The 22,923-nt window shown below is 44.0% G+C and overlaps 2 protein-coding genes across 2 annotated transcripts in view; both read left to right on the top strand.

Annotated features, from left to right (window-relative positions):
• LOC126336648 (probable G-protein coupled receptor CG31760) overlaps positions 1-22,923 on the top strand; it is a 1,468,739-nt gene that overhangs the window by 705,540 nt on the left and 740,276 nt on the right. The gene's annotated exons all lie outside the window — the stretch shown is intronic.
• On the top strand, positions 1,516-18,078 carry LOC126336655 (uncharacterized proline-rich protein-like). The gene is made up of 2 exons (XM_050000579.1): positions 1,516-1,557; positions 17,585-18,078. The coding sequence occupies exons 1-2, from the start codon at positions 1,546-1,548 to the stop codon at positions 17,834-17,836; spliced, it is 264 nt and encodes an 87-aa protein (XP_049856536.1). The 5' UTR covers positions 1,516-1,545; the 3' UTR covers positions 17,837-18,078.

Genomic DNA, 22,923 nt, shown 5'->3' with positions numbered 1-22,923 from the left:
CCCCATTTGCCAACAGCACCCGACAGACACGAATGGCGACCAAACTAAGTGCTAGCCAAGCCCGACAGCGCTTAACTGCGGTGTTCTGACGGGAAGCTGTGCTACCACTCAAGCAAAGCTATTGCCACATGATACTGAAGCTGGGAATAATTTGTAGACGGCCGCGGTGGGAGAGCGCTTCTAGGCTCTTCAGTCCGGAAAGGCGAGACTACTACGGTCACAGGTTCGAATCCTGCGTCGGGCATGGATGTGTGTGATGTCCTTAGGTTAGTTAGTTTCAAGTAGTTCTATGTTCTAGGGGACTGATGAACTCAGATAGTGCTCAGAGCCATTTGAACCAATTTTGAATAATTTGTAAACAAGGAACGAAATTCGAAAGCCACATGAAGAAAACTGATAAAGTATATACAGCATTGAAAACATGGTGATAAAAGAGGCGGATAATTTCAAGAAATTACTTACAGTTTAGGTTATCGCGAATGAAACGGTTTTCGTTTGCTGGAGTCGACTTTAAATAGATCGATTCTTCGCATTCGCTCTCTGATTTTTTAGAAGAGTAGCGAGGTAAATAGAATTGTATCACAGTCTGGGTGAATATTTGAGCATATTTTTTCTCAGACATTACTTCAATACCGATTATAAGACAATATTACTGTATCTGGGAGTGAGGACACTTCGGGAGGCTTATCGTTTTACCTTGATATCTCACGGGACGTGTTGAGACAATTGATGGTACATGCACATTCACATTGCGATGCGTCTTCCTGAGTAGCCCAGTACTTGTCTACCGTAGTGTCACCATGTGTTTCCGACATCTGCCACGAAAGGTCGAGTGCAGTACCATAGTGGTCGGGTAATAACTGCATTATCTGTGAAATGTTTGTCTTCTAAGTAAACAACAATAACAACAGCGACGACGTCGACAACAACAATATAAGGACAACATTACGGAGACTAAGATTCATATACAGGCAGATAGGTAAGAAGCTGCTTTCAAGCACTTTCTTACTTGTTTATTTTTCAGTGATTGGGACATGTAAGGAAATGGTTAGTAATGATACAACGTGTTTTATAGCAGATACTGCACACTGAGTTGTGGAATATTTATCAAAATAAAGATGCGGGCTTAAAAGTAATTGAAAACAGGCTATTGGACCCGAGGGCAGTAGTTCTGTTCATCTTCTAGCACTGCGAAAAACACCAATAACTTCGTCTATATTGGTGTGTTAATCGAACGGGAGGCATATACGTGTCCATAGCTTCTGCCCTCCGACACGTCACCAGTTTGACTGTAAGGTGTGTCACGTAAGACTGTTACGTCGCAGAATCTCTGGTTTGTCCACCTGCGTGGCTATGATGGTGCGCAGGACCACTAGCGGTTTTGCAGCTGAAGGTTGCATGCACTGGAGAGGGGACGGCCAGACAAAGGCATTCTGCAGAGCCACAGCCGCGCTGGCCGCAGTTGCGCCGCCATTATATAAGCTGGGCGCCGTGCAAGTGCAGCCAGTACCGGGACCACAGCCAACTTGCAGACGGAACTCCGACATGAACTCACTGGTGGGTATAGCAGTTACTTCTCCGCGGTACCTTCCAGCCGCGGGTAACACGACCTCTGTCGGCCGAAACGGGAACACCGGGAGATGTTAATAAATGAAAGGTTAAAGAAATGGAAGGTAGGAGATGAGATACTAGCTGGAGTAACACTGTGAGGGCGGGTCGTTAGTCGTGCTTGGGTAACTCAGACGGTAGAGAACTTGTCCGCGAAAGGCAAACATCCCGTGTTAGAGGCTCGTTTGCGCACAGAGGTTTAATCCGCCGGGGAGTTTCGTAGCAGCGCACACACCGCTGCAGATTGAAAATATCATTCTGGAAACATCCCCCAGGCTATAGCTAAGCGATGTTTCCGCAAAATCCTTTCTTCCAGGAATGCTGGTCTTGACAGTTTCACAGGAGAGCTTCTGTGAAGTGCAGAAGTTAGGGGTTGAGGTGTTGGCCGAAGTAAAGCTGTGAGGGTGGATCATGAGCAGTGCTTGAGTACCAGAGTCGGCAGAGAAACTGTCCGCTAAAGGCAAAGATTCCGATTTCGAGTTTCAGTCTTGCACAGAGTTTATCTACCAGGAAGTTTCGTATCAGCGCAAAATCCCCCACAGAGTGAAAATCTCATTCTGTTAATAAATATCGTCGTCGTCGTCGTTGTTGTTGTTGTCTTACTTGTTTAATGTGGCTCTCCGCGCTAGTCTACCGTTTAAAAGCCTGTTCGTCTCTGCATGGTCACTGCAACCTACAACCGATGGTTTTAGGTTTTAGCCTATTTGAGCAGTAAATATCTGTTCTTCCCAGTTCGGCTCGATACTTTTTCATTAGCTATTCGATCCATCCATCTAACTTTCAGGACTCTAGTATAAAATTCTTGTGTAAGACCACATTTCAAATACTTCTATTTTCTTCTGGTCTTATCTGTTTATCATCTAGATTTCACCTCAGTACAAGGTTACCCTTCATATAAACACCATCAGAAAAGCCTTCCTAACACTTGCATTTATATTCGTCTAGCTTCGCGCCCTATGCTTCGCTCACATTTACTGAGTGGTCTGTACAGGTATTTTTTGTTTTCCTTTAATCGACATTTTATGCTGTTCACAAACTGCAACTCCTAAACTTTTCATCCTAATTAAGATCATAGAGGCTTAGTTTTTTCTCGAATGTACTTCTGACCAGCAAGCTACTCTGGTAGAAACTATCATACCCTAACACATATTTCTTTATATCTAACCGACAAATGAAATACAAGTTTTTATAGATGTAGTTTTAAATTTCTTGTAATATAACGTAATAATTTCTTAAAAGTTTTCACTCCATATTTCACCCCTGTATTTCCAAAAACAGTGAAACCTTTTTTTTAATTCCTAGTAGAGAAGCAAAATTCAAATTCTCATAAATTTAGCTTTTAAATACTTTCATAATAAAATAAATTCATAAAACTTTTCATCCCCTACCTCAGTCCCTTAGGGGGTTGAATTCCCAAAATCACTGAAACTTTTTTTTAGCAAGTACGCAAATACCAATTTTCCTAGGTAGTTTTATAAATACTTTAGTAGCAATGATTTATTTCCATAAAAACTTCTACCCACTATTTTATCCCATTAGTGGCTGAACTTCTAACAGTGCTGAAAAACGTATTTTTTGTATTTCTATGTTGGATATTTTTGTCACACCTGGCGGTCTATGGGATCTCAGTTATTCTGAGAGAACATTGTCTGCTGCACGCATCTTGGTTTTGAATTAGGCCTTTCAGTGGTCTGTCTAATTCTTATCGTTGTATCATGTCTTCCATCATATCACTTCCCGTCCTAAGGTACTGTCTTCAACTTAATAAGTAAGAGCAGCACATGGTAGTTATTTCACGTACAACGCAAACATTGTCTCCGGCGTTCTGCTACACGCGCTACCTCCTTTGGCAGGCGCTGGTCACATACTTTCACCACGGCCCGTTGTTTGGATGGTGTGGGAAGTTGACACAAGCCGTGAATTGAAGAGACGAGTTAGAAGCGGGTTTGAGAAAATGGCCCACGAAATCCTTGTGCCGTTTAGCACTTCAGACATCTACATCTACACGCTTGCCCCGCAGCCGCCATACTGTGCATGACGGAGTGTACCTTGTGCTACTGTTAACGATTCCCTTTTTTGTTCCACACGCAAACTGAGCAAGGGGAAAACGACTGTCTGTATGCTTCCGTATCACCCCTATTTCTATTAACTTGTATTCATCGTCCTTCTGTGAAGTGAATGTTGGTGACAGTAGGATCGATCTGCAATCAGCTGCAAACACCGGTTCTCTAAACATTCGCAATAGTATTTCGCGGAAAGAACGTTGCCTTCTCTCCAGCAACTCGCATTGGAATTCGCAGAGCATTTACATAACAGTAGCATGTTGATCGAACTTACCTGTAACAAACCTAGCAGTACGCCTCCGAAGTTTTGGCGACTTGATGGGGATCCGAATCAGTCGAGCGGTACTCAAGAATGGGTAACGCAAGTGTTACTACATGCAACCTCCTTTAGAGATGAGTTACACGTTCCTAGAACTCCCCCAAGAAACAAAAGTCGACCGTTCGCTTTCCTTATTTACTCGTTCCATTTCACATCGCTTTGCAACATCTCCGGTACATGTTCAGTGGACGTGACTGTGTAAAGCAGGGCTCCTCTGATACTGTATTCGAACATTATGACATTGTTTTTCTCGCTCATGTGCATTAATTTATCTTTTCCACACCTAGAGGAAGCTCTCATTCATCACACACTAAAGAAATTTTTCCCAAATAGTCCTGTATCCACCTACAGCGGGCAACACGTTCTCGTACACTACAGTGCCATCATAAAACTGTCACCGACTGCTGCTCATCCTATCCGCCAGACAATTTATGTGAACAGAGAAGAAGATCGTTTGTACCACACTTACCTGGGGCACACGTCACGAGTCAGTGAGCCAATACAGTCTTAAAAAAACACAAGTGAAGCTTTAAAAATAACGATAGTGCATCTATTCAAATATTGTTATTCAAAGTCAGCACTACAAGTGGATATTGAAATATACGTCAAGAATTTTTTGTTAGTGATGCATCGCTCGTTGTGGAATTGAAGCTTACTTTACGCGCACTCTCGGTCGTTAAGAGCGCTACTCCCGGTATGCAAGATTTCAGGTTCTAGCCCAGACATTATGTTTTGAGAAACGTAACTCAAACCAAAACTGTTTAATTGAGCATACAAATATTTATTTTGTTTATTTTTAAACCAATAAATATGCTCATAATGAGATGATGAAACATGACACGCTGAAAACCATTCAGTTGCAGAACGTATGTTATAGTATCTCTCTCCGGCCTTTTTTTTTGGTCTGACCTTGGTAGAACACAACAGAATTAAAAAGCATTTCTTTCCTAGTGTCCTGCAAAGGACTGATAATTAGAGCTGGACCCAGCTTTCGGCTTTCTAAGTAATCATTAGCCAAAAACTGAAAATGGCAATCACAGATCAAATAAAATGCGATACACTCTATGACCAAAACGATCCCGTCGCCTGGTAATGGACATTAATATGGGATGCGTCCATCCTCCATCTTTATGACGACTTGAGCTCTGCTGGAGACACTTTCAATTAGATTTCTGAATACGTGTTTAGGAATGGCAGCTGAGTCTCCCTTAACAGTCGAAAACAGAGAACGTAGTGATGTTGGACACAGGGGTCTAGTGCGGAGACTCATCCCAAATGGTTTCTAGTAGGTTGAGGTAGGGTAGTACATTTCAAGAATGATATTGTCCAAAAACCTTGCCTCACAAAGCTGCTTTCAGATAGGTTGTATTGTTGTTTTCCTGTACCCTATACAGTTCACATCCTTCCGCACCTGGAGATTTCTTAATAAGAGGACCAGAGCGTAACCACAAAAAGCAACCCTGTACTATGGCACCACCTCCTCTGTACCTTAGTAATGGCAATAAACATGATGGCAGGTAATGGTCTCCAGGCAATCATCAAAGCCAAACCCTTCCATCAGATTTTCACTGTGTACAGAGTTATCCATCACTCCAAATCACTTGTTTCCAATCATCTACTTTTCAGTGGCGTTGTTCTTGACACCGTTCAAGCGCCACTTCGCACTTACGACAGAAATATGTAGCCAATGACAAGGAGCTGAACCATTTCACCACATTCTTCTAATACCATAAGCAAAGTCGTTGTGGTGTCTGAACTGCTACTAGCAGTTTGGAATTTACGTTGATTTCAGGCGGTTTTTTACAGTCACACTCCAAAATGCTGGACGATCCCCATCCGTCACCACATGAGATCTGCCTGTTCTTGGTTAAGCTGGGACTGTTACTTCACATTTCGACTGCGCAATCACATCAACAATATTCAAGTTGGGCACGGTTAGAAAGGCTGAAACGTCGCTCATTGATTTATTATTCACGTGGTATCGAATGACTACCCCACGTTCGAAGTCACTGAGCTCTTCGGACCCACCCATGCTGCAGTTAGTGCCTTTCTAATGGCAACACAATACTCTTCGCGTCCTCTTATACTTGCATGGCCACCTCTCGTGCCATCTAGTGATCAGTGCATCATTAGATTAAGATATGCAGACACTTTTGTACAGATTGTGTTCAGACATTTCAGACAATTTTCATCAGCAGATAAGACACATGTTACAGACTGGATTACACAGACCTTCAAATGATATTACTTTTTAAAAGTAGTCACAACAGGAAACTGTTGAATTAGTACCTGTGTCATGGAGATTAAGAGTGTATAATTAATTATTTAGCTCCTGTAATATTAATGAGCCTTAAACATAGACCAGAAATAAGAAAAACTGAAACATTTCGTCACTAAAAATACTTCATTGTGTAATAACTTCCTGATTTACTGCGTGTCACAGTTCGAAATTCGGTGTTTGTTTCGCAGTTCCGATATAACATCACTTATTACAACAGTAACAGGACAAGTCAATCAGCTTCAGACAGGATGTGTACTCACGCGTCGCCTGTCAGAGTGGTAGCTACACGTAACGGGGGTCCCATATCACTCCAACTTTACACGCCCCACACCATTACAGAGTCTCCACCAGTTTGTGACATCCAGGGCCCATGAATTCATGAGGTTGTCTCCATACCCGTAAACGTCCATCCACACCATACAATTTGTGATGTTTTAGCGGATTCCTGAAATTCACGGTACGCTCGTGAAATGGTCGTGCGGGAAAATCCCCACTTCATCGCTTCCTCGGTGAGGCTTTGCCCCATCGCTCGTACGCCGACTAAACATCCCGTTCAAACCCACTTAAATATTGATAACATGCTATTGTAGAAGCAGTAACCGATCCAGCATTTGCGCCAGGAACTTGTTGTCTTATATTGGCGTTGCCGAGCGCAGCGCCGAATTCTGCCTGTTTACATATCTCTGTGTTTGAATACGCATGCCTATACAATTTTCTTTCGTGCTTCAGTGTACATCGGAAATAACTGTGTGGGTTGCATCTAATTTTATCCCCTTCAGCCAGAGGTTCGAGTTCGCCCTCGGGCATGGGTGTGTGTGTTGTCCTTAGCATAAGTTAGTTTAAGTTAGCTTAAGTAGTGATTAAGTCTAAAAAAATGGCTCTCAGCACTATGGGACATAACGTCTGAGGTCATCAGTCCCCTAGACGTAGAACTACTTAATCCTAACTAAACTAAAGACATCACACACAGGCTTATCGATCCTACCGTCGTGGGTAGGGGGCAGTATTTGTAAGTGTGATATGATGTAAATTATTGTCCTCGCTGTAGCCAAGGAAAAGATGGTATTATTTTGTATTTATTTCCTTCTGTCCCTCCGTTTTTCTGTATAGAGAATTTATTTAGTAAAGAGCACTTAGGTTATTTGCTGGTGCCGGTAGGATTCGGTAGCTTTTACCTATTTACCTGTGACGCAGTACGGTAGGTTTTTGTTGTACTGTACTTTGCAATTCGTCAATGGAGACTGCGCGAACGATAAAACAAAATAATAAATCGTACCTCAATATAAACAAGTAACTGTCTAATACAATGCAAGAAAACGTTATCTTCCAGACGCAAGACTCGAACCCTGAGCCTCACGTGTTGAAGACGCAGGCTCAGAGTCACAGCGACTCGAATACTTGACTAGGGTTGCCATGATAAGGTCTGACAGACCGATAGACTCCACCTCTGCAAGTGCGGCGAGGTACATCATATGGTGACGTCGCATCTACTTTTCAAAAATGGTTCAAATGGCTCTGGGCACTATGGGACTTAACATCGATGGTCATCAGTCCCCTAGAACTTAGAACTACTTCAACCTAACTAACCTAAGGACATCACACAACACCCAGTCATCACGAGGCAGAGAAAATCCCTGAACCCGCCGGGAATCGAACCCGGGAACCCGGGCGCGGGAAGTGAGAACGCTACCGCACGTCCACGAGATACGGACGCATCTACTTTTGTCATCCACTTTTGGGGTACATCCCCCACATATGCGGCCCATGTGTCTCATCTTAAATTACATCTCTCAGAGCACTCTACGTCGTTCTGGGATTTCTTTTGAACATAAATATGAATCATCCTGCGTAAAGAGCGATGAACAATTTTCCGTTTTATGGCGTTGTTTGCAGCGCATATTGAACGTAGTGCGACTGCGATGTGGGTAGATAAGCACCGATATGTAGGCCAGGGATTAGTGTGGCATTCTGTCTCTCCGACATGTTGCGGTAACTGCGGGAACGTAAACTATGGCGGTGTTATTAACGCACGTCCAAGGAGGACCAACGTGCTAACGTTCTTTTCTTGACTGCCGAAGGGCAAATACTGGTAGGCAACCATCGGAGAACGAAGAACGTGCAGTTAAGGAAAAACTTTTGGAAAGGCTGCTTCAAGGGGTGCCGCTGATTAGAGATACCGCGCGTCCTCATATCGCAAATATCGCAACGCAGGAGTTAGTCCAACTCAAGTGGGAAACACTCGAGCTCCCGGACTATAGTCCTGGTCTCTCCGCGTGCCATTATTGCGCCTTCGGTGCGTTAGAAAGGGCTTCAAGAGTCGAAGTTTCCGTGGGATTAGGACGTGCAGCAGGCAGTTTCGGACTTCTTCACCAAGCAGGACAAGGTGTTTTACCAAACGGGTATCTTCAGGCTGATGCTCGGTAGGATGGTTGCTTCAGTGCTCACGGCCATTTGTCTGACCGACATATAAACTCTGGACTCTACGGCCTTCGAACGGGAGCTTGTTGATAGCCCCTTATACATGTTGTGACACGCATGACTCTTAGAGGAACTAAGCCGCAGAACGTGTTACCGCCGCGCGGGATTAGCCGAGCGGTCTTAAGGCGCTGCAGTCATGGACTGTGTGGCTGGTCCCGGCACAGGTTCGAGTCCTAGGATAATTTAGGTTAAGTAGTGTGTAAGCTTAAGAACTGGTGAGCTTGGCAGTTAAACCTCGTAGGATTTCACACACATTTGAACTTTTTTTTTTTTTTAGTGTTTTACGATTCCATACATGAAGAGACGCTCTATGCACTAACAGGTGTCGTTTTCTGAGCTTCTTGTAGCTTTCACACAGTTGTCTCTTGAATCCCCGGACTAACCTTACACAAACGGCTTCAATATTGACGTAGTTTATGGAGTATCAGTGGTGTTTCGGAACGGACTTAACCAATGAAGGCACTCTCTTTCAATATCAGCAAACATTAAAGCACGTTCTGCTCAGTAGTAAAGCCACGTCACACAGGGCACGGATGTAGTTAATGTATCGCTTTTTATGTCTGCAAGTAGGTGGACGTAGGCAGCGGGTATAAATGTGCTGTAGTTGTGTTTTAGTAGCTAGATGCACACGCGGGGACAACAGTACCACTCCGATACCTGGTTAGGGAGGGGGTGCTGGTGGAGGCAGGGAGGGTTAACAGTGTGCGAGTTGCAGCTGTGGACTGGCTGCGTTGGACTACTGGCTGTAGGCATTTGATGCACAGCCCCTGTAAACTACAGCACAGCACAGGACAGGACAGGAGGGTCGAGGTGTGCGTGGGTGTCGGGGGAGGGGAAGGGAGGGGAGGAGGGTGAGGAACACCCACGGCTGGGCTGAGCCGTCACCCGCAGCCGGCGTCCTATTCGTCACAGCCACTGCTGCCGCTAGCCACCCACGCAACTCCGCTGACACGGCGTGTGTTCACCAAGCGCGTCTCTGCGGTGGCGAGATAAATTTCCTCGTGCGCTCTCTGTGAAAACCTTTATCTCGCTTACACGTGAAGCTCACAAGCTTTGTGGTAAAATGCCGAACGATTACTGAGGAGAGAAAAAAAGTATTCGGCACAAAGGGCAAATATTTTTAGCTTCAGGTTCATCGATAAACGTCACGCCTACAGTTGGTACCGAAAACGCATTGGCGAAAGCAATTCATTGCTTCGGCAGCTGGTGTTGCATATCGATTGTACGATCGTAGAGCTATTACGTTCTAAAATTGCTCTCGAACGTTGCTATGTGGAATACAAATAGTGCTGTGGGTGGTTTGACGTTTAGTTCACGGCTTACAGTGAATCGGCTGAGCGGTTGTGATGGATCAGCGTCGACATCTGCACGGCTATGTTAGGGCCATGGAATGTGTTTGTTGGAGCTACTAGGGAAAAGTGCTCGATGGGAGAGTGCTCTGTGTGCATGCGTGACACCAGGAGCAAAGTCCTGGCAACCAACATCAACTGTCTCATTGTTAACGTAGCAAGTGGACCAAAGTTGATAGTTCTGACTGTAGAGCTCGCGCCAGCGTACCTGGCTAAGAGTTGGCTGACATAGATATTTTTACTTATTTATTTATTTTCTGAGTCATCAGTCTTCTGACTGGTTTGGTGAGGCCCGCCGCGAATTCCCCTCCTGTGGCCACCTCTTCATCTCAGAGTTGCACGTCCACCCTACGTCGCCAGTTATTTGCTGGTTAGATACCAGTCTCAGTCTTCTACAGCTTTTCCCCCCTACGGCACCGACTCATACCGTGCAAATATAGTTTGATAACTGAAAAACCGCCACAGCTGTTCACTGGTTCTTTACTGAAAAGGCCGGTTTTGCAGAATATAGATGCACCTTCTATTTATATATACAGGTTGGTCCATTGATCGTGACCAGGCCAAATATCTCACGAAATAAGGGTCAAACGAAAAAACTACAAAGAACGAAACTTGTCTAGCTTGAAGGGGGAAACCAGATGGCTCTATGGTTGGCCCACTAGATGGCGATGTCATAGGACAAACGGATAACAGCAGCGTTTCTTTAAATACGAAACCCCGTTTTTTATTACATATTCGTGTAGTACGTAAAGAAATACGAATGTTTTAGTTGGACCACTTTTTTACGCTTTGTGATAGATGGCGCTGTAATAGTCACAAGCATATGGCTCACAATTTGAGACGAACAGTTGGTAACAGGTAGGTTTCTTAAATTAAAATACAGAACATAGGTACGTTTGAACATTTTATTTCCGTTGTTCCAATGTGATACATGTACCTTTGTTAACTTATCATTCTGAGAACGCATGTTGTTACAGCGTGATTACCTATCAATACCAAAATAATGCAATAAATGCTCAAAATGATGTCCGTCAACCTTCAATGCATATGGCAATTCGTGTAACGACGTTCCTCTCAACAGCGAATAGTTCGCCTTCCGTAATGTTCGCACATGCGTTGACAATGTGCTGGCGCATGTTGTCAGGCGTTGTCGGTCGATCACGATGGCAAATATTCTACAAATTTCCCCACAGGAAGAAATCAGGGCACGTCAGATTCGATGAACGTACGGGCCATGGGTGCTTCGACGACCAACCCACTTCTCATGAAATATGCTATTCAATACCGCTTCAACCGCAATCGAACTATGTGCCGGACATCCGTCACGTTGGAAGTACATCGCCATTCTGTCATCCAGTGAAACATCTTGTAGTAACAACGGTAGAACATTGCGCAGGAAATCGGCATACTTTGCACCATTTAGATTGCCATCGATAAAATGGGGGCCAATTACCCTTCCTCCCGTAATGCCACCCCATACATTAACCCGCCAGGGTCACTGATGTTCCACTTGTCGCAGCCATCGTGGATTTTCCGTTGCCCAATAGAACATATTATGCCGGTTTATGTTACCGCTGTTGGCGAATGACGCTTCGTCGCTAAATAGAACACGTGCAAAAAATCTGTAAGCGTCCCGTAATTTCTCTTGTGCCCAGTGGCCGAACTGTACACGACGTTCAAAGTCATCGCATGCAATTCCTGGTGCTTAGAAATATGGTACGGGTGCAGTAGATGTTGATGTAGCATTCTCAACACCGCCGTTTTTGAGATTCCCGATTCTCGCGCAATTTGTCTGCTACTGATGTGCGGATTAGCCGCGACAGCAGCCAAAACACCTGCTTGGGCATCATCATTTGTTGCAGGTCGTGGTTGACGTTTCACATGTGGCTGAACTCTTCCTGTGTCCTTAAATAACGTAACTATCCGGGGAACGGTCCGGACACTTGGATGATGTCGACCAGGACACCGAGCAGCATACATAGCACACGCCCGTTGGGCATTTTGTTCACAATAGCCATACATCAACACGATATAGACCTTTACTGCAATTGGTAAACGGTCCATTTTAACACAGGTAATTATCACGAAGCAAATACCGTCCGCACTGGCGGAATGTTACGTGATACCACGTAGTTATACGTTTGTGACTATTACAGCGCTATCTGTCACAAAGCGAAAAATGTGGTCCAACTAAAACATTCTTATTTATTTACGTACTACACGAATATGTAATAAAAATGGGGGTTCCTATTTAAAAGAAATAACGCATTTGATATCCGTTTGACCTATGGCAGCAGCATCTAGCGGGCCAACCATAGCGCTATCTGATTTCCCCCTTCAAGTTAGCCGAGTTTCGTTCTTTGTAGTTTTTTCGTTTGATGCTCATTTGGTGAGATATTTGGCCCGGTCACTATCAATGGACCATCCTGTATAAAATCGAGACCGGGACTAGATGAACGTAAGAACATCCTCAGTAAATTAAAACATAACGTCCTCGAATGCACGGTTTACTTTGGTTTGACTGAGAATGTTGAGCCGTCCATTATGTTCCGGTCTGGATTGTACACGAAATGGTGATGTATAGCTGACGATGCACCTTTAAGCTGCTAAACTGGTTGTCGTAACAGCTGTTGCGTTTCTTCATTTTTCAAGGTATGTTCCCACAGCTGGGGTTTCCTAGAGTATAAGGTGTTTTTTAACCATTAAAATATTTATTTCCCCATTTCTTGCTACATAACCTGTAATCCTGTCTCTTCCACCTGTCAGTGTTTTTTCATATGTTGATTTTTTTCGCGAGTCTGTAGAGAACCTCGTCATTCGTTATCTGTCCACCTTATTTGCTACATCCTTATGTGGCACCACAATCCTAACGACTCGATTCTCCTCTTTTGTCGGTTTTCCGACAGTCGATAAACCACGTCCATGAATTACTGTGCTCCAAACGAACATTCTCTTCCTTATGTTAGATTAAGGTCGATGTTTGATACTAGCAGATTGCTCTTGGCGAGGAATCTGCTTCTTATATTCTAACAGCTTCGTTCGTCATATATTATTTTGCATCCAAGGTAGCAGAATTCCATCACTACGTTTAATTCGTGGTCATGAACTTCTATGTTAAGTTTGTCGCTATTCTCTACTCATTAAACTGAACATTCCTTTCAACACGCCCTGTAATCCTCCTTCGTTTTCACTGAGTACAGCAATATCATCAGCGAATTTTAGCCACGTTCCACCGATACCTGGCAGTAGTAATCATTATCAAGAATCAACATTTAATGATTGTTATCGGTTGCACCAGTTGTAGGCTACAATTTATTGAAGAATGAAGGAAAGCAGACGTGGTAAAAAGAACATACATGACACTACACTACACTATCCTGTTAAAGCCCTTTAAAGTAGATCAAACTGTGACTTCGAGCATCGGACCTATGCCAAGCGGGGCAGTCGGCGAATTTCATTGATGAAATCTTCTCGTGTTATCAGCCGAGTCATGACACCGTGTCATCGATACGTTTCGATGATACGTTTCGAAAAATGGTTCAAATTACTCTGAGCACTATGGGACTTAACATCTGTGTTCATCAGTCCCCTAGAACTTAGAACTACTTAGACCTAACTAACCTAAGGACATCACACACATCCATGCCCGAGGCAGGATTCGAATCTGCGACCGTAGCGGTCGCGCGGTTCCAGACTGAAGCGGCTAGAACCGCTTGGCCACACCGGGCGGTGCAACGTTTCGACGAGTCTCCTACTCGCCATCTCCGTCGAAACTTCTCCTGAAGTTTGTCTTAGGGGTAACGAATAGAAAATACGCTATTACTCGCCTGATAACCTGAGAAGATCTAATAAACGATTATTCATTTCATTGAAAGTGAAAAGATGTAAAGATTTATTCTGAATACAGAGCTCATGTTGTTAGTGTTTGCAGTTACACATGCTGATCACACACCCACTACGTCATTTACTGACTGCTGATTTCCTCACACAAGCACATACAAAGCGAATCTCTTTTTCGTAGTATTTATCCCGTCATATGGGGTCCTCTGTCATGATTTAGGATAGTTACTTTATTTAACTTGGTCAGGAATGCCTTTATTATGACCATTCGTAAGACCACTGTTGTCAGTTGACCGAAATGTGGGAAATCCTTTGCGGCATCCGTCTGTGTAGACTTTCCAATCTGTGTTAGCACATTTTAACTGTTTGTGTATGGTATTTTCTGAGGCAGACGTTGTAGATTAGCCCGGCATTTGAATGAACGGGCGTGGGAAATCACCCAAAAGCCACAAGCATTCGGGCTGCCGTACCAGACCAGTGGTCGTTAATTCGCCACGGTGATACGAATTCACTCGCCTACGTGTCTCACAAGCAAGGGAGCTGCGCATTAAAGTGTTTGAGCCGAAGGGTAACGCGGCGGTCGATCAGTCCCAATAGGGCCACCAGAGCCAGAATGAGCACTTTATTTTTCACTTAAAATGAGTGACTTGACTTACGTTCACTTCCTGCTCCCAGGTCCTCATCGTGTGAAAGGAACAGCTTACGTGTTTTTCGTTTTTGTCGTTGGTCGTCCTACTGATTTAATGCATCCGGCGAGGACTTTAACTCTAGAGCCACATTTATTATCTCGGAGTAGCACTTGCATCGAACATCGCCGGTTGTTTATTGGATGCATTGCAGTGTCTGACTTTTGTTACAATATGGGCCTCTACAACTCCCAGTAATACCACGGAAGTAGTTGGCTAATGCTGTAACACTTTCCCTAACATCCCTCCCCTTCTTCTAGTCATTGTTTTTACATATTTTTGTTTTCTTGCCATTTCTGCAGAGAAACTCCTCATTTCTTAGCTGATCAGTCCATTTACACACATCAATAAAGTTTTGCATCGCCTCGGTTCTGAGAGGTCCGGAACCTGTACAGAAAATTGGAATAGATGTCAACAAAAACATCACTTCCGCCGTTTTTATTGCTCATGAAAACCACACACTGCATGTAGTACCACCACTCATCGAGACCAGAGGTGGTGGTCCAGACTGTTGTACACACGGGTACTTCTAATACCCAGTAGCACGTCCTCTTGCATTGGTGCATGCCTCTATTCGTTGTGGCATACTATCCACAAGTTCATCAAGGCACTGTTGGTCCAGACTGTCCCACTCCTCAACGGCGATTCGGCGTAGATCCCTCAAAGTGCTTGGTGAGTCACGTCATCCATAAACAGCCCTTCTCAATCTATCCCAGGCCAGTTCGATGTGGTTCATGTCTGGGGAACATGCTGGCCACTATAGTCGAGCGATGTCGTTATCCTGAAGTAAGTCATTCACAAGATGCGCACGGTGGGGGCGCGAAGTGTCGTCCATGAAGACGAACGCCTCGCCAAAATGCTGCCGATATGGTTGCATCAGCGGTCGGGCGATGACATTCACGTATCGTACAGCCGTCACGGCGCCTTCCATGACCACCAGCGGTGGCACTAGAATGCCACCCTAGAACAGCAGGAAACTTCCATCTTGCTGCTCTCGCTGGACAGTGTGTCTAATGTGTTTAGCTTGACCGAGCTGCCTCCAAACGTGTCTCCGACGATTGTCTGGTTGAAGGCATATGCGACACTCATCGGAGAAGAGAACTTGATGCCAATCATGAGCGGTCCATTCGGCATGTTGTTGGGCCAATCTGTACCGCGCTCTATGGTGTCGTGGTTGCTAAGATGGGCCTCACCATGGACGTCGGAAGTGAAGCTGCGCATCCTGCAGCCTATTGCGCACAGTTTGAGCTGTAATACGATGGCTGCACGAAGAGCATTATTCAACATGGTGGCGTTGCTGTCAGGGTTCCACCGAGCCATAATCCGTAGGTAGCGGTTATCCTACACAGTAGTAGCCTTTAGGCGGTCTTACGCCCTTTCTCGCACGTAGTAACAATGCGGACGCGATCGAACCACGGTATTGACAGTCTAGGCATGGATGAACTACAGACGACACGAGCAGAGACGATCCATTTCGATGTAGGATCAGACAATGCTAGGGTCCAGAACCCATCACAGCTTTGATGTTGGCGTGATCCTGCACAGAAACCAAAAGTCTCTCACAGAATATACCGTTATAGCTACAGGGTGACTATTCTTGAACTATATGAAATAAAATCGTCGTAACTTCTGAACAGTTTGCGTCAGGACGTAAAACTACACGATTGGCCCCGGGGCGTGATGGAAATTAGAACGTGTATTGTTGTTTGGTTTAGCGAGGAACCCCTATAAGCAAAACTGGCGCATTTGAAGTACTGAGAATCCTCATTTAGCGATCGAGAAGTGTCTTCAACCTCGACAGGTGACTGTGTGGTGTGCAATGTCCAGTCACAGAATAATCGGTGCGGTGTACCTTGGTGTCACGGGGACTATCGAAAGGTACGTGAAGGTTTTGGGAGATGATTTCATCACCATTAACAAAAGTGGCCCTTATTTGGAGAAGACGTGCTTCGTGCAAGACGGGTATTGACGCCATCGACGCAGGAGAGTGTTTGATGTCCTGGAGGATCGCTTTGGGGATCACATTCTGGCTCTGGGGTACCCCGTGGCCACAGGCATGGGCCTCGATTGGCCACCATATTCTTCGGATCCGAACACATGCGACTCCTTTTTGTGGGGCTATATTAAAGACAAGGAGTACAGCGATAACCCTAAAACCATTGCTGAGCTGAAAAGAGCCATTCATAAGGTAATCGACAGCATCGACGTATCACAAATTGAGTCATGGAGAATTTCGCTGTTCGTCTGCTCTACATCATCGCCAATGATGGCAGGAGTATCGAATGTGTCATAATATAAATCCAAATATCTGCAGTGACGTTTACATGTTGAATAAAATGTCTACAGGCCGTAGTTTCTAACTGATTTATGTCTTTTTCATACAGATCAATAATTACCTTTATGTAATGCGTAAGGCTTCAAACCTTGTCAGTCATCACATGGCAGTAGTTCAAATGGTTCATATGGCTCTGAGCACTATGGGATTTAACATCTGAGGTCATCAGTCCCCTAGACTTAGAACTACCTACACTTAACTAGCTTAACGACAGCACAAACATCCATGTCCGAGACAGGTTTCGGACTGAAGCGCCTAGAACCGCTGTGCCACAACGGCCGGCCATGGCAGAGGGTGAGGATCATCACATGACAGAGGGTGAGGATCTTTCGTCCGAAAGCTAGTGGATTTTTAGCCTGCCGAAGCCACTGGAATCTCGAGAATACTTGTTTCGTCCTCAATGTGTAATTTTACTTCCAAGACAGCAGAATTTTTTCACTTCATGCACTATGTGTATAGAGCGTAGATAATCATATAGGTCAGTGCTTTTCCTCCGAGTCAGTCTGCAGGACTGTATCAATCCTGCTGGCTTCTGCAGCAGTAAGCATTCGGGTGCGACGTGGGGGCTGTTTAGTAAAGGTGTAAGCGTTGGCCGCTGACGGGAGAGCATCGCTCTGGATCGCAGGTGGCGGTGGCGCTGCTGGCGGCGTTGGCAGCGGTGGTGGCGCAGCTGCCCCCGGACCTCGCGCCCGGCCCTCATGAGCCGCCCCCACCCCCACCGCCACGACCCCAGGTCCCCGCCCCCGGACCGGGCCCCAGCTCGCTGCACCGCGAAGCCACCTTCCAGATCCACGCACCCTGGGCGCGCTCCGCCATCCACAAGAGCCAGGACATCATCCGCCCGGAACCGGTGCCGGTCGACCTCGTCGTCGAGTAGGCAGGCGACACGCTCTACGATTCCCTGACGACGGAGCGCTTTGGACGGAGCGAAACGCTTCTGCGCTATACATAGTACAACGGCCACCACCGAACTTCATTGACGTCGCCTAAAGACCAAGAAGAGTCAAGTTTGATACAACTAGTTTGTACAGGCGCTGTAACATTAACCATTTTTCCTACTTGTTCTCTTGCGAAATGTGAAATTTTGTGTCTTTGCAACAACAAAATTATTTTACTTAAAAAAAATTAAAGACTTGTTTTTCTATACCGCTACAGTTCCTTATCCTTATATAACGCACAAATTATATAGTAAGGCTACTGCAGGTAATACTGCACTAAAGAAGATATCGTATGTGCCATATGCCATGGTACCGCATCACATCAATATTAGTACTGTTTGTGTCCTTCCTGGTACCTCCGTACATCGGACGCTATACAAGACGTTGTCAGGAAGCTTTGACTATACCTTGGGAAATGTTACGTATGTATTTGCTTCTGTTTGTCAGCAGTCGTGGTACGAAGAGAAATCAATGTCACAGTACACTAGTACCGGTACTACAGTAGAGGGGACAAAAATACGCACTGCATTGTGTGAGACCAATTCAGACGTTGAGAAAAGTCATCTTTATTGGCCAGACGCAGGTGGAATATTATCACTGTTGCTGAAAACGTGTTACCTCATGATACTCCACCTCAGCAACGGGCTGCACCACTATGTTGTGTCTCGTGTAACGGCGTGCTACGGTGCCGTGGCACGGATATTTCAATATCTGCTGGGTCTGTAGACGTGCGCCTACAAACACACAACTAATTCATTACGTAAGTTTATTTTGTAGTAGGGAATAATTACAACTTTATGATTGCCGATAATATGAAACTTGTGAGGTGCCGGGGCTAGCAGTGTATTTAAATTCTTCTAGAATCTTCATATGGAAATGATGCTCTAAGCCACCCTTTTCAAACTCCAACTTTTGCTGTTGAACATGGATTAAGAAAAAACGCAAACTGACTGTAATCAACCCTACAAGTGGACTAGAAAAGAGTTTGGCACCTGCAATAATTTAATTTGACAGAAATTAATTTGATAATGGAAAGTTTCATCAACCTAGTGAGAAATGAAAGGGTTGCTTTACCGATCCACAGAATGAAAGTTCTGTCCAAAATAACAATTTGATTTATTATGACCCCGCCTCGCTGATAGCCCATCAGAAGGTGTTTTCACTAAGTTTCTGCGAATTAACGGAATCTCTAGCCCCAGCCAGTCCATCAGGCCCCTGTGGGCTTGTCGCCTCTGCCCTTATGACAACGTCGGCGTTAGGACAGCAACCACTCGGCTCCCTCACACCCGTCGGCATAACCCTTTCAAGATCAGCAGAACCCGCCTGTCACCGGACCACCCGGATGACGAGAGACGCTGCTTGGGAAGTCCGCGTGTGAAGGAATAGGAGGTTTTCACCACATGCCATTAGAGAGGAAAATATTCATATCTTCTGAGTTCTCAGTACTAGCCTTGTAATGACCATACTCGGCTATACTTCCCCAAATCGAATTACTCAGAGTAAGATAGAAATATGAGAGGGGGCTCATACCACCTCTCCAATTTAGTTACTGAACTGAACATCAGTACTCCAGAAACAATTCCATGTTCCAAGTAAGTTGTATTCTGTTTATTACCCGTGAAATTGGCCAGTTTCAGCCTTGGGTCATTTTGAAGCACATGTGTTTAATTTCACGCTTCGTTTCATATGCTAATACATCGCTGATACATGCGGACAAGTATGCGCCGCACTTCTGTGCGTATGTGGAAATTTGTGTTAAGGTCTTATGGGACCAAACTGCTGAGGCTACGTATATAGCACAAAAATAATACATTAGGATACATGATTACGGCCAGTAGCCGATACAAACAGAAAGCTCATATGTCTACAGACCTCCTTAGCTAGCCACAATGGTCGTTTTATTATATTCTTTGTCGACACCGAGAGAAGAGAGAGGATTGACTCAACGGACTCACCGACGTCCAATTACGTTCACTGCAGGTGATGCGCCATTGGTCGTAAATATTTAAAAGAGAAAGTGGTTTAAGAACTACCAACAGCTGCTCATAAATAAATCGTTTTTTAGCTACAAGTAGCGATTATCTGATCATCTGCAACTATCATAAACTAATACGTGCCGCGCTACATTATTTTGTAATATGTACGAAGCCAATGGTTAATAAGGATTTATTTATGTATTGGTGAATATGAGAAACGATTTCCAATAAAATGCTACAACTTCCCATTAATACTAATATTAGGTAAGCTTGGTGACGGTTCAGACTGGAGTAATTCGCTGACGTAAACTGCACAGATTACACGAAACGATTTAATGGCCTTTTCTGAGGAAAGCCATTTCCAATATAAATCAGCATTGTACCCAGTGCATAATGAGATAATGAAATTTACTTATTGGCTGTGTATATTCGGGGTAGTCACCTGCTATTCCCAAACAGGTGATGTTTTCTTGTAGAGGATGTTGTCCCTTGCCGAACACTGTGATCACTCTTTGTTGCAGCAGAATACTTGTTATCTATGAGGAATGCAACTGAATATCTTTTTTGGGGTAATTAACGGTTTGAATTTATTTAACACATCAGTCTGAGATCTTCCTTTACAAAAGTGGTACGTGTACATCGTACGTATATCGCAAGCTACGCTATAATTTGACATACTTGTATTCTCTTGCAGCGTGACATATTTTACGGTATAGTAATTACAGAATCTGAAATTTAAACTAAAACGTATGGATGGAAATTGCAACAACTAACATACACAACAAAGGCAAATATAGTTGTGGTAATGAAACATTAAACTCTGAATGTAAGTATGGTAATTTCATGTAAGAAAACAATGAAAGCAGAGAAAATAAGAAAGAAGACAAAAACCGTCGACATTTCGATATTAATAAAGCGAGTGCCTTGTGACAGACTTCGACTCTACCGTTTCCGTGGTCACATTACTTCATATTTATCTTCCACATTGGACATGCGAGTCTATTTTTCTTGGCGAAAAGAAAAAAAAGGGGGGGTTTAAATTGCAGGATTTCATATCGAAACTCGAGGGCCACTTTATAAGTTGTATAAACATTTCTTTTTTTCATATTATGGCTGTGTTAGATACTTTCTTTTGGCGTGTAGTATTCTCTTTGCGTGTTCTAGTCTGCTACTAATGACCTCACTTTGTTCGTTAGGTAATATTTTGCTTTTCGTTCTCTTTATCTACAACGTCGGCTCCAGTTTGGTGTACTTATACATTTTGTTTTTTTTTAGTTTGGTTTCTCAGTATCAAAGTAAACGTACAACCATTATGACAATTGTTCGAAGGTTTTCTTTTTTATAGTTTTTGGCATCAAATCACTGCGTTGAGCACAGGGTTCTTCTGACCATTCAGGAGCAGTTCTCCGCTTCTCACCTTGGAAAGTCAGAAACGTCACCATAGCTGTTCCGGAGGTATCTGGAAAATACGAGTAGAACACTTTGTATTGATTCTCTACGTTATTTACATGATGACGCCATATTCTACCGAGGCGCGTAATAGAATGATATGTAATGTATACGGAAAGAAATTCGCACATGCAAAAATAAACAAATGATACCTGAAATATTCTGTTATAATTAGAACAAACACTTCTTCAGAATACACTGTTACACGTGGTAAACATGTTTCTCAACGGAAGACGATTCGTCACCTTAAGCTGGCAGTAGCTTAAGGTGACCGATCATGTGAAAGAGACTTCTTTTCGTCAAAACGTAGAGAACGAAAACAGCTGCGACTATCTACATAGGGATGACTGTGAATCGGATTCGAGCAGCTAAGTAACGAACAGTGTCCCGTAATGGAAAAGAGGGAAGAAAAGCGATAGGGTAACCCATTGCTGAGGCACTGAAATGCGTTGATCTGTCACTAGGATATGCAGAACAAAACTAGTTTCACTTTTCCGCTGTTTTATCTCTCTAGAAAATGAGAATGGTCGTAACGCAACCAATGAATGAGAAACAGAAAAACTGGACGATTATTTCTCTAAAGCTAACTGAAAGCTAATGATGGTAATGTTGGGAGAGTAATTTTGCAGGTAAGTTGTCAGTTTCCAGTGAAAATATATGCCATTTTGTATGATTCGTGTTTTTTTTCCAAATATGTGTTCAGAGTAGGATCCGCTTTACGCCAAATAATCGAGAACTTGCTGTACGTACACATTACTGGACTTCAAAGTCACTAGTGTGTGAAAAGATCGGATACTGACTTTGCGTCATTGATGCGGGTTGTAAGAGCTCGTATGCAGTCGGCGTTATTTTTTTCAAACCTGTTCTTCAGTGCTTGAGTAGTTTCTGAAGTCAGATACGAATGATACTTCTCCATTTTTTTCGTTTCACCATTTGTTGTTGTTTCACTCGGAGTACAGTCTGACAACCCACATACAAAGCTATGTCGGTGACAGGGCAATATTTGGAGATGACCCAGGTCCGCCAATGAACAGTTCTTCCACCGACGCTGTGTTGTTACGTTACTCAACGCGATACCGAATGATGCCAAGATTTGCAGCATGACGACAGGGCGCGTCCACATTACAGAGGTAAGAAAATTTTTATACGGACTAAAAATTTGGAATGCTGTTCGGGAAGGCACACTCGCCACTTTTAAAGCTGGAATCGCTGTTCAGAAATTGATGGTTTTCGCGGTGTGGGGCGTCAAACATTTTGGGCAAGACAGTGTCATAGCTTCAGCGGCTTGTTTGCTACATTGTTATACTGGCCATTAGCCGTCAATGTAAAGCGGACACACACAAAGTATGCCTATTAATAAATAAAGCAGAGCATGTCATTTATAACAGTGAAAAATCTTGAGATAGAAAAGTAGCTTTTAGAATACTACAAAATTTTGTTATAGAACCGCAACTGTCCACAATATATCTAAATCCAGTAGTACGTAACGCCGGAAGATCAAAGAGGCCTTTTTGGGTATGTTGGTGTTGTATAAGAAGCAGTAGAATGAAAAAAGGACACGTACAAAAACGTAAGTAAACTGTTCATTATTTCAAAAGAAA

The sequence above is a fragment of the Schistocerca gregaria genome, chromosome 2 (assembly GCF_023897955.1).
Source record: "Schistocerca gregaria isolate iqSchGreg1 chromosome 2, iqSchGreg1.2, whole genome shotgun sequence".
NCBI lineage: Eukaryota > Metazoa > Arthropoda > Insecta > Orthoptera > Acrididae > Schistocerca > Schistocerca gregaria.
Note: the sequence above shows the minus strand (reverse complement) of the source record. Positions and strands in the feature narration are given on the sequence as shown.